Here is a 12,610-nt window from a genome sequence, read left to right on the forward strand (position 1 = left end):
TTCTCATCTCCAATCTTAACATAATCAAAAGGTTGATCGATAAATACCTATTCTTCAAAATCACCATGCAAGAATGTCGATTTCATGTCCAATTGAAAGATAGGCCATGAATTTTGTGCTGCCAAAGCAATTGTCAATCTGATTGTATCGTGCCTTGCAGTCGGAGCAAATACTTCTTTATAGTCAATGTCAAACTCTTGTTTATAGCCTTTAGCTACTAACTGCGTCTTGTATTTGTCAATTTCACCATTCTCCTTAGATTTTGGTTTGTAAACCCACTTGACACCAATTATCTTGTGCCCTTTTGAAAGATCAATCAACTCCCAAGTGTTACTTCTTTCAATGGCTGAAATTTTATCATTCATAGCCTTCTGTCATTTTGATTCTTGACAATTGTGTTGTAAGTGGTAGGATCACAATTTGAAAACAGAGCAAAATATGTAAGTGGTCCTCAGATTGTCAGTCCTGGTCACCTGATAATCTGTTATACATGTTGGCATTTTGTTATTTAATAACACTATACATACAATACTCTCTTACAGCAGTTGACGTGGCAGATGCCATCTCATCTGCAATGCCAGCAAAATATCACGTCACTCCCACCAAAAATAAAAAAAATAAAAAAAATTTGACAATAACAATAACAATAACAAATTTCAAATTTGATTTTCCCTAAATCCAAATCCTAAATCAATTTCATTTTCACTTAAATTCGAACCCTAAAGTTTTTCCCAGATTTCCTTTCAATTTTAGAACCCTAGCCACCACATTCCCCAATCTCAGGCGAAATGCAGCCGCTACCACAGCCGCACCAGGTCAACCTCTACACCAGCTCCGTTGGGGATTCATCCGTCAAGTTTACGGAATTTCGACCGCCTTGATCGTGTTGACCACTCTTGTTTCCTCCGTCACCTTCTCTACTCTTCCATCAACAACCTCCTGAGGGGCAATTCTGGCCTTCTCCCTTTCCTCTCTCTGCTCCATTTTGTCCGTCTGTTCATATCCCTTATGTCTCTCTCTGTCTCTATCTCTTTTATTTTTTTAATTATGATAGGATTTTGCTAATTATGATTCATAAACAGATATGGAGGGAATTTAACTCTATCCATTTCTTTATTTGTTCATTTCATTACAGTTGTTTATCTCGGACTGTATCTCTACTCTTTTTTCTTTGAATTTCGGATCCTGCTGCCAGCGCTGATCTTGCTGTGGTTTTTAATGCAGGAAGGAGTAACTCACAGCTTGCTTATTGGTAATGAAATCTAAGGCTAAGTCATGAAATTTCATTATTGAATCCGAAAAACGAAATTTCTAGACTAATTTCCAGTTCCTTGCTTGAATTGTATGCACGGTAAGCTCTGCTTCCTCTTTAATTCTTTTAATTATTTTCTTCATTTCCTATTAGAGAAATTCTTCAGTGGCAACATCATTGATTGATGGAGAATCAAAGCAAAAACATGTGCTTCTATTTGACATAAAGGTTTTTACTGGGAAAAACAACCTTAATTGTCTTTTTAACAGGCGGTATCATTGTTTCATTTGTTTTCACTGTGTCAAAATTCATGCATTGTGGTATAGGGTAATCAATGTAGTCCAACCAAGATACCTGTGACTTCTGTGAGGCCCTTCGAATATACAAAGGTAATTTATTTTCTTTTTTTTCATCTTTCTGAAGATCTTTATATGGCTAACTCAATTTTCATGGCAGAAATTGTATGAATGATGAATCTTACATGAATCCCAATGATCAAAATTCAGTTCTTGAACATTTATACAAAGTGTCAAGGGTTATTTTGACTTTCTTGTGATTGTAATCCCAGGAGCTAGTGTAATATGCGCCTATACATTAATAGTATATATTGTTGTAACTTCATTTAATTTCAGGTTAGAAATCTCATAGAGAGATCTACAGGAAGATTGTTGATAGATCAGAGATCAAATTACCATTGCTCAGAGTTAAGGTATTTTACTTTATTTTACAATTGGGATTCTTGTATATATGTTTCATAGCCCCGGTCTCAAGCGTTTCTACAGTCCTAAACTTAAGGAATTGTTAATCTTAGTTAGTCAAGTATCTTTTAGCTTTTATCCTTACGTAATCTAGGATATATTCCTAATTTAATTGAACAATTGTTGCTATTGCACTGCTAGCAACAATATTGACATATGTGCATTATTGTTCATAATCTATTGGGTACCCATAGTAGATTATGAAAAATATATATCTAATTTCTACTCTCAGATCTACGGAATTTTGACCGATTGAATTTACTCTGCGTAGTGGTGCTCCCCATTTTACCACTATGACTTCATTCTTGTTGTGCATTTGATTTTCAGGTAGGATTGTGCTCAAAGCACTAATTCTAATCTCAGTCGTAGTGTGCTCTTTAACTAAGTACAATTTATGGGCCTCTAACAAGAGCAAGGACTTTAGCTTCTTTGAACCAATTTTATTTACCAGCCTCATTATCCTCTTCCTGACTAGCTTTATGCAGGTATGAGATCTCGGTTCTGTTAAATTGCTTCATCGTCCTCATTAAATATGTGCATGATTTTGCATACGTATTTGTAATTTTTGTTATGGGATTTGAAAATCCTTTTGTTATGTTTAAGATGTTCTTTCCTCTTGGATCAACGACTGTTGTTGTATATGGTGGAATTAGTTCTTTGGTCTTCTGCGGATACATAGTCTATGACACTGATCATTTGTTCAAGCGCTTCCCACATGACAAATATATTTTGGCCTCTGTTGCTCTTTATTTGGATATACTGAACTTATTTATTTTCATTTTTCATGTGCTAAGGTCAGCTGACAATTAGGTGTACAGTGGTCTACAACCAGCCTGGATTGGGCTTGAAAACACACCATATGGTGATCCGTTTATGTGTTCATTTGAACTTGAAACTGAAATATGAACTATGGTATTGAGGATATTGTACATTTTCCCATGTACTCTTGTGTTAGTGTCCTCACAATATAGGCCTGCAATCGAACCGAACATAAACGAACAGGCCCGTTCAAAAATCGTTCGATAAGCATGTTCGATTGTTCGTGTTCGTGTTCGAACGAACACAGGATGTGTGTTCTGTGAGGACCCCCTCATCTTAGGCCATGAGCTATCCTAATCTTGGCACACTGGGGCCTCATGGGCTTTCCACATGCGCCCCCTCATCTTGGGCCCTCCCTCATCCGGATATCCCCATCCCTGCAAGTGGGTTTCTTTCGTCTTTCCCACGTCTCGAACACAAGACCTACAGGCTAAGTACTTGTGACAAAAGAGGCGAGTACCATCAGGCCAGTGATACACGTAAGCTGGTACACATTTTCGATACAATAATCGGTGTCCATAGCTTTGTAACTTTTATTGCTGTGCATGATTAAAAAATACTAGACTAATACTCTTTATATAGGGCTAAAAGCAGCTGCTAGTGGCAAGAAATTAGGAACCACTAGTAGAAGCTAAAGACTAGGTAAAATCAACCAATTCCTATAGACTAGATTTAAAAAAAAAACAATAAAGTAATCAATTAATTCCTATTGGCTAGGAAACAAACAGACTAATTGTAAAATCCTTGCGGCCCCACCTCGACCAGAAGTCAGCTTCAATTAATAAAAATTCAAATTCAAATTTAATACAAGTTAAATTAATTACTAATTATTCTTTATTTGAAGTAGTTAGATTCCTTGATATTGTATGAAGTACAAACTTTCTGGTAAGATTTAATGATTTATAATGAGTAAACGACATGTTCCCACCCAAGGTTTGACGAAATCCCAAGTTAGTACCACTGGTTTCATTTATTCCAAATTTCCACCCTTAAAGTGACGAAAAAACGTTTGATATAACAGTAAAGGGGTAAATTGGTCATTTTACATGGGCGGCGCACGTTAGCAGACCACCGCCTCTACCAGTCCTCCGGCGCACGTTAGTAGCCGTCGTTCCCGACATTTTTCGCTCTTTTTCGGCGATTCTTTCACCCAAAATCACCCTAGTCACCACCATTTGAACCCCCATCCTCCCCTCTACAAAACCATATCATTCACAACCACTCATCACTCGCCGATCTCCGGCCACGGCAACGAAAAACGGTCGATGAACACGAACTCTCGGCCGGCGAATGACGACGAAACGGTTGCTGGGGACATAGGGGTTTTATAGATTTGGGGACGCTTGTTGCATTGGTGGTGTCCAATTGGATTTTCACCGCCGGAATCGACCGAAATCCGGTGAAGAACACCGAAACCCTAAGCCTAACGGTGCCGGCGATTGGAGGGGCAAATGAGTCGGGAACCAGAGGGGTTTTGGACGACGGACTACGGGGAAGGTGATGGAGGTGATCAGGGGGTTCGACGTCGTCGGAAACAGCCAAGATCGGGCTGTTTCCGGTGAGGGTGTATAGTGACTGAGAGTGTTTTTGATATAATTTGAAAATAAAATGGTAAGTTTTGTAATTCTACTATTTTAGGGGTTAAAACATAATTTTAATTAATTTAAGGTTAAGGGCATTATGGTAATTGTACCCTCTAAACCCTAAAAATTCATAACACTGTTACTTTAAGGGTGAGAATCTAGAATAAATAAAATCAGTGGTACTAACTTGGGATTTCGTCAAACCTTGGGTGGGAACATGTCGTTTACTCATTTATAATTGTTCCATCACCGTGTCAATGACATGTACCTGACGGTAGTTGAAACATCAAAAGCACGTGAAATAATGCACCGACGGAAAATCCAGACAAAATTTATAATTTATCCAATCAGCTGTGTCATGATAATCAAAGCATATTCTATTAAATTAATTTAATTATCATCCTTAATCACAGTCCCCTAATCCCACTATCTCCATCACCTTCTCTGTCTAATTTGAATCTCCATCAATGGAGGGAAGTGGAACCAACTCTAATGTTTTCATCCATCCCGCCACCGGCTTCTGTTCACTAACCAAAACTTTCCACAGCCTCCGACCGGAAGTTCCTCTCCCGCCACCCTCTCAACCTCTCTCCATAACGCAATTCACTCTCTCTCTCCTCCAATCCACCGCCACCAACGTTTCTCAAACTCCGTTTCTCATCAACTCCGTCACCGATCAGCGCCTTACTTATGCTGACTTTCTCCTCCAGGTTCACTCTCTTTCCCTCTCACTCCGAACTCATTACTCTCTATCCAAAGGCGACGTCGTTTTTATCCTCGCTTCTTCCTCTTTCCAAATCCCTGTTCTCTACTTCTCTCTCTTCTCACTTGGTGTCATTATTTCTCCCGCCAATCCCCTCAGCTCCCACTCCGAAATCTCTCACCAAGTCCACGTCAGCAAACCTTCCGTCGCCTTTGCCACGTCACATACCTCACACAAACTCCCCTCCAATCTCCCTGCCATCCTCATCGATTCGCCGCAGTTCATCTCCTTATCAACTCAAAACCTCCAAAATCAGAACGTTGATTTAACGGATTGTACTATTTCCGTTCAACAATCCGACTCGGCAGCCATTCTTTACTCTTCAGGAACGACCGGGAAAGTGAAGGGCGTGTTGTTGACTCACCGAAACGTCATCGCTTTGATTGCGATACTCCACCATGTCGGGTTTAAAGCTAATCCAAGTAAAGCGCGGGAAGTGTCGTTATTGACGATACCTCTGTTCCATGTTTTTGGTTTTTTTGAAGTAATGAAGGCGGTTTCCACGGGAGGGACTTTGGTTTTGACGGAGAGGTTTGATTTTGAGGCAATGTTGAAGTGTGTGGAGAAGTATAAAATAACTAGCGTGTCGATTTCGCCTCCGGTGGTTGTGATGTTATTAAAATCGGCATTGCCAAACAAGTATGATCTTAGTTCGCTTCGGTCGCTTATATGCGGCGGTGCGCCTCTTGGGGTGGAGGTTGCTAAGAAGTTCAACGATAAATTTCCCCACATGGAGCTTTTGCTGGTGAAATAGAATTAGCTTTATTTATTTATTTATGTATTTTATAAAAGAAGCTAGTAATTGATGTTAAATATGCAGGGAATTACTATGTTCTTGCATACTCTCACATATTTAGTGCAAATGGCTTGTGAATTCCTGCCTCTTGTTGAAAGCTAATTGTTTCTTCTTTGTATTAGGGATACGGTATGACTGAGGGTGGAGGAATTTCAGCAATAAGGGGGCGGAATGAGGCGAAGAGGTATGGTTCTGTTGGTCTTCTAACAGAACTATTGGAAGCTAAGATTGTTGATCCTGTAACTGTAGAAGCTCTATCTCCGGGCCAGAAAGGGGAGCTATGGCTGCGAGGGCCAACTGTCATGAAAGGTAACAAATTCTGTAAAACTGAACTTGGTAACCTGCAGCTTAATTCACATATATCCACCCATAAATGGCGGTGTTAATGCAGGTTATGTAGGAGATGACAAGGCAACTTCTGAAACCTTGGATTCAGAGGGCTGGTTAAAGACTGGGGATCTTTGTTATTTTGACTCTGATGGTTTCCTCTTCATTGTTGATAGGCTAAAGGAAATTATCAAATACAAGGCATACCAGGTGATTTAATCAATCTCTTTATCAACATTGTCATTTAACATAGACATATGGTTTTAGGTCAATAAAGTTATGATCATCTGGTTTACCTGGAACATTATTGCAGGTTACCCCGGCTGAGTTGGAACATTTGCTTCAATCAAATCCTGAAATCAGTGACGCTGCTGTGATTCCGTATGCATTTGTAATTAGTGTCATTTTTTTTTTCCATGTTGAACTATTCTACGTGTGCTTTTCCTTGTTAACCATTACGTCTGTATGGCATTTTCATTACTTTGAAACATGATTTCTAAGAGAAAACTCTATGCTACATTCTGTAGGTAAAAGAGGAATGCACATGGTTTGTGCCTTTGTGAGATTGATAATTATCCTAAGCTATTAACACGGTCTAATATCCAATTTGTCAGGATTTCTGTCCTCATCCAGTGTCATATTTGTGGCTTGTCTTTTACTTTGCTGGGTCTGAAAATCCAACTGTTAAGCAGCAGTAATAATTTATTGTTATAACCAGCAGTTGAGGGGTATAATAGTACATTTGAAAGCAAAAAAATAAATAAAAAATTAGTGGTTTAACAGTGCCAGTTCTTATCCATTTGTTTTATTTTTAAGCAGATACCCAGATGAAGAAGATGGGGAGATTCCTGTGGCCTTAGTGGTGAGAAAACCTGGAAGCTATATCACTGAGAATCAAGTAATGGATTTCATTGCAAAACAGGCATGTATCCAATTTTCAAAATTTTAAATTAAAGCGATTTCTTGGGCTTAAGAACATACATTGATATTTGCATTTTGTCAATTATAGTCACAACACTCTAATTTGGTGACTTCATGTTGCATAAAGATGGAATATATAATTGTTACATGGTGGGTTTTGGTTACCTTTATTTAATTGTTTTGACAGGATAAGAAGTTACACAGTAATCTTATGGCTCCCTTTGAAAAAAAGCCTCTTGCCTTCTAGATAGTACTCTGTTTCTACTAATCGTTGACATTTCATATATTACTTGAAGAACCATGTATGGTTTCAGCTTACATATGTTTTTCATGTTCTTCCTTATTGCAGGTTGCACCATACAAGAAAATAAGAGGTGTTGCTTTTGTAAATTCTATTCCGAAATCCCCTGCTGGAAAAATCTTGAGGAGAGAGCTGATCACTCATGCTCTCTCTGCCAATCTCTCTAAACTATGATTTCTCCTCTGCTCAAACAACTCTTGATGTTGGATTTGACGTTATCGTCCAGGTATCATCACCCCTGATCCTGAAATTGGCATGCATGGTATCTGTAATATATTATTTTATTTGTGGGGATGAATTAGTTAGTTACAATGAAGTGGCTGTATTGTTGCGGAGGAAGAGTGAAGGACTGAAGGTATTGTTTGTAATAGGATAAGGTTGAGCTTGTAATTTGTTTTGTGTAAATTATTGTTTGTTTATTAGATTGTAAAGATGTAAATTGTGTTTAACGTGGAACTTTGGCCTGCAACAAATAATTAGATAAATGGATGTTAAGAATTCATTTACCTCTGACCTCTTCGTTTATTAAGCAAATCAATTAACTGTTTTTTCAGAAAGTTAAGCCTGGCGCCGGTGTGGCGCACAAGATCCTCACACCTCATAGTGAATAACATAACATTGTAAACTATTTTAATATTTATAGTCTGCTTCCTTAGATTCCAAAAGAGAAAAACAATATCCCAATGTTAGAATCGATGTGCAGTCGATTGAATCTATCTGGGGTCTAAACTCTGTGTATCTTTTTAATTGTAATTTCATTGAAAAACAAAATTTTCTTAGTGGCGATTAATCCGATCTGGCAAGGTATACTTTTCCTTAAATATTCCCTCTCATATCATCCTCTATCCACTGCCAATAAAACTAGTTCAATAATAGCTGCAATTGCTCTCTCTCTCTCTTTCTAATTTGAATTAAGCTCCATTGATGGCAGAAACTACAAACCCCGTTGGTCTGGTTGATCCAAACAGTGGCTTCTGTTCACTAACCAAAACATTCCACAGTCTCAGGCCAAATATTCCTCTCCCGCCACCTTCTCAACCTCTCTCCATCTCACACTTCATCCTCAAACTTCTTCATTCCACCACCACGTTTCTCATCAATGCCGCCACTGGCCACTGTCTTACCCATGCCGACTTCCTCCACCAAACCAACTCTCTTGCTCGCTCCCTTCAAAAACACTACTCTCTTTCCAAAGGCAACGAGGCTTTCATCCTATCCCCTTCTTCCCTCCACATTCCTATCCTCTACTTTTCTCTACTCTCCTTAGGTGTTTTTGTCTCACCTGCTAACCTGGACGATTCCATCTCCTAGATAACTCACCAAGTCCAAGTAAGTACACCCACCATCGCCTTTGCTACCTCAAAAACCTCCCACAAGCTCCCCTCCCATATCCCTACAATCTTGATCGACTCGCCCGAGTTTCTGTCCTTATTAAGTACTCAACATGAGAACATTATTTGCAGTTTTAACAGTAGAGAACATTGGGGGAGTCAGTCTGATATAGCAGTAATCATGTACTCCTCAGGAGTGACTGGTCGTAGCAAGGGCGTGTTACTGACTCAACGGAACTTGATAGCGGCCATTGCTGGCTTTTACTATGCGAATGATCCCACTCAACTGCGACAATTACAGCACGTTTCATTAAGTACACGTGCGTTTTTTCACATTTCTGGGTTAGTGATTACGATGAGGGCATTTGCAATTGGGGTTGGCTCTGGTTTTACTGGAGAGGCCTGAGTTTGATGAGGAAATGCTGAAAGCCGTGGAGAAGTATAAGGCCACTTACACTCCGGTTTCGCGCTCGTATATTGTGTCATTGGTGAAGACGGAATTAACATAAAAGTATGATCTCAGCTCGCTGAAGTGGCTGGTGTGCGGTGGCGCCCCACTTGGTAAGGAGGTTTCAGAGAGAAATTCCCCAACGTGAATATTGTGAAAGTAAGTAAAGACTTTACTATGTTCCTCTTCTTTAATTGTTTTCTTTTATATTAAAAGTTTGAGCTTTGTTGTTGTTCTTCTTTTGTGATAGGAATACGGTCTGACAGAGACGGCAGGAATGGTGGCGGGGATGAGAGGGCCTAAGGATGAGTCAAAGAAGTTTGGTTTTGTTGGTCGCTTAGCTGAACTTATGGAAGCCAAGATAGTTGATACTGTAAGTGGAGAAGCATTATCTCCTGCCCAGAAAGGGGAGCTGTGGTTGCGTGGCCCAACAGTCATGAAAGGTAACGCCACACCCTTATTATCTGTATATAATCTTCAAGTAATAAATCTCTCAATTATTTGGTGCTGATTACAGAAATAGAATGATGTTGGCTCTGTGCTGGTTCAGGTTATTTGGGAGATGAAGAGGCAACTGCTAAAACTTTGGATTCAGATGGATGGTTAAAGACTGGAGACCTTTGTTATTTTGACTCTGATGGATTCGTGTTTGTTGCTGATAGATTGAAGGAATTAATAAAATACAATGGATATCAGGTTATTCAATTACTCAACATATAGTTTATCTTGACTCATATTCAACAAGCAAATGGTGATATGGAAGTTAATGTAATTGCAGGTACCCCCGGCAGAATTGGAATATGTACTTCTATTCAATCCTGACATTGCTGATGCGGCTGTTATTCCGTATGTATCCAGTTTTCATTCATTTCCATAATTCCATATATATATGCCTATTATGAATTTTTATGTTTGTGAAAAGTTCAGGTACCCTGATGAAGAAGCAGGGCAAATTCCCATGGCGTTTGTGGTGAGAAAACCTGGAAGTAGCATCACTGAGGCTCAGCTGATCCCAAATCCAAATATCAATAGCTACATTCAACATTATTTATAAAGAATGTCAAATATTATTTTAGCATACGAATTATTAAAAAGAGATGGTGTTTCAGACATAAAAAGATACGCCGTGTTGCTTTTATCGATTCTATTCCAAAATCTTCTGCTGGAAAGATTCTGAGGAGAGAGCTGGTGAATCAAGCTCTCTCTGCTTCACATATAACAATAATACTTCCACGCAAAAACAATTGGGGAGACGGCCTCTGCATTCCTTTTGGTATGGAGGAATAAGACAACCAATCATACCTCGTTACGTTAATCCGTTCATCTCTTTTAACTTTGGTGTTTACTTGTATGTTTAGATCAATAAATCAGCATCTTCTGTTTTCTGTTCAAATAGAATAAATAAAGAAATTCAACATTGTTTGTCTTAGTAATATGATTGTTTTGTAAATTAAGCCCCCTTTTTATTCAGTTGAATCTAGGGATTCCATCTTTAAACTTAATAATTATATGATAATGGGCTTTATCCTCATTTGAAAGACGGCTCAGAAGTTAAGAGTTGGGGTTTTGTGCTCTCTTGCTTTAACAAAGGGTAAATCGGTAAAGAAATATTTTAATTCTCTTCTCAAAGTTTCTTTCAAAGCTTTATATATTTACATGAAAATTATAATTTTAAGGATCCTTATTCTTATTATTATTACTTAAATGATCAAAATTTTGGGGGCTAGAAAAATTAACCAAAATCGTCATCCCTATGCCCATTTAACAACCTTCTTTAATTAAATACTATAATACCCTCATCCCGAAACTCCTAACACTTAAAGAAAAAACCTTATCACTTCAAACTCCCGTTTGCAATCTCTCACTGCAAGAACTCTATATCAAGCAAGAAAAGGCATTACATTCAGATTAAAAGATCGATCTTAACTTAAAAATCTTTATATCCTTACATTTTTTTTTTTAATCTTAACTTAAAATGATGTTTCTGTCTTTTATTACGTTGGTTTATACTTAATATGAGTATTGTTGTAAGATATTTTTGTGAATTAATAGCGTAAAATATGTAAAAAAAAAAAAATTGAGATTAAGGATGCATTATCTGGGAAAGAAGTGTATAGGCATATGGCCATTTTCGAGTTAGAGTAATTCTCTATGCTAACTAGCTAAAAATTACGCCAATAGATCTAATGTTTTGCGCTCATTGTGTAAAATACCATGCCAGGTGAAAAAGGTAAATTTGCCCTATGTTAGTTGGCGTAGATATCTATGCGACTAGTGTAGAACTTTTTGTCTATTGGCATATGTTTTAGCCAGTTGGCATGGAAAATCACCCTAATCAGAAAAAATCACATTAAGAGTCGAAATCAACAAAAAACATCTAATCCAATACGAACACAACCAATAAACTTCTATGAAGATCAAACACAACCACCACCTCACCACCAACACTCATAGCATTCATAAAAATAACAACTTCCACAACAATAATCACATTAACCCTAAACATATAAAATAAAGAAAACTTACCTTAAACCCTAAAATTTTACATAAACCCTAGTAATAACGTATGATAAATTAGTAGTAACAAGTGTCAAAGAGTCAAGGAACAAATCTTTTTGCCCATCTCTATCGATTTCCGATTGAAGAAAAACTTCCTTTCAAAGTGTCACGGTTGACTTCATTCTCACAACCAAAATCGTCCGAAAATCAATCAAAGTGCAATCAAGATCATGAGTTTAATCAATCTAATACCATATTAATGCAATGAGTGAAATTTCGAAAATCAAAATCGGCTCCAAAACCCTTGTTTTCTTTTTAAATGGAAGGATACGAGAGAAAATTTTGTTTATATATGAGGGTAATTTTGGAAAATGGAATTCTGTGGTTATATGGGTATAGGGTTTAAAATTTTGGTCAACTTTTGTAGCCCCCAAAATTTTGGTTAATTAAATTAAAAACCCAAATAATTTTTTGTTTATTTTATGTTCCGATTGATAAAGTTTTTTTTTTTTTTTTAGAATTAAAAATAATATTAGATTGGTTATTAAAGAAATACTATCATGTGACTATGTTTTCAAATAGTTTTCAAACTTTTTTTTTTTTTTTAATCATAAAGCTCCTTACTTTAAAAAAAATACTTTCAAAATAATTTAGTGCAGTGAAATTATTATTTATCCATTAATCCCAAAACTATATTTTATCTCAGTTCTTTGAAAATAATAATAACCATAAAAATCTTATCTATAATTTAAAAAAAAAAAAAAAAGCATACTACTATTTGAATAGATTAAGATAAATTAGGTCGAAAAGAG

The 12,610-nt window shown here is 37.4% G+C and overlaps 1 protein-coding gene and 1 pseudogene across 1 annotated transcript; both read left to right on the top strand.

Moving 5' to 3' along the window:
- The first annotated feature begins 4,808 nt into the window (after positions 1-4,808).
- On the top strand, positions 4,809-8,028 carry LOC116130147 (4-coumarate--CoA ligase-like 9). Its single transcript, XM_031415896.1, has 6 exons — positions 4,809-5,920; positions 6,094-6,280; positions 6,363-6,508; positions 6,612-6,679; positions 7,118-7,220; positions 7,569-8,028. The coding sequence occupies exons 1-6, from the start codon at positions 4,880-4,882 to the stop codon at positions 7,692-7,694; spliced, it is 1,671 nt and encodes a 556-aa protein (XP_031271756.1). The 5' UTR covers positions 4,809-4,879; the 3' UTR covers positions 7,695-8,028.
- Positions 8,029-8,430: 402 nt separating this feature from the next.
- LOC116130202 lies at positions 8,431-10,586 on the top strand (annotated as a pseudogene).
- Positions 10,587-12,610: the final 2,024 nt, after the last annotated feature.

The sequence above is a fragment of the Pistacia vera genome, unplaced genomic scaffold (genome assembly GCF_008641045.1).
Source record: "Pistacia vera cultivar Batoury unplaced genomic scaffold, PisVer_v2 Contig218, whole genome shotgun sequence".
NCBI classification, from domain to species: Eukaryota; Viridiplantae; Streptophyta; class Magnoliopsida; order Sapindales; family Anacardiaceae; genus Pistacia; species Pistacia vera.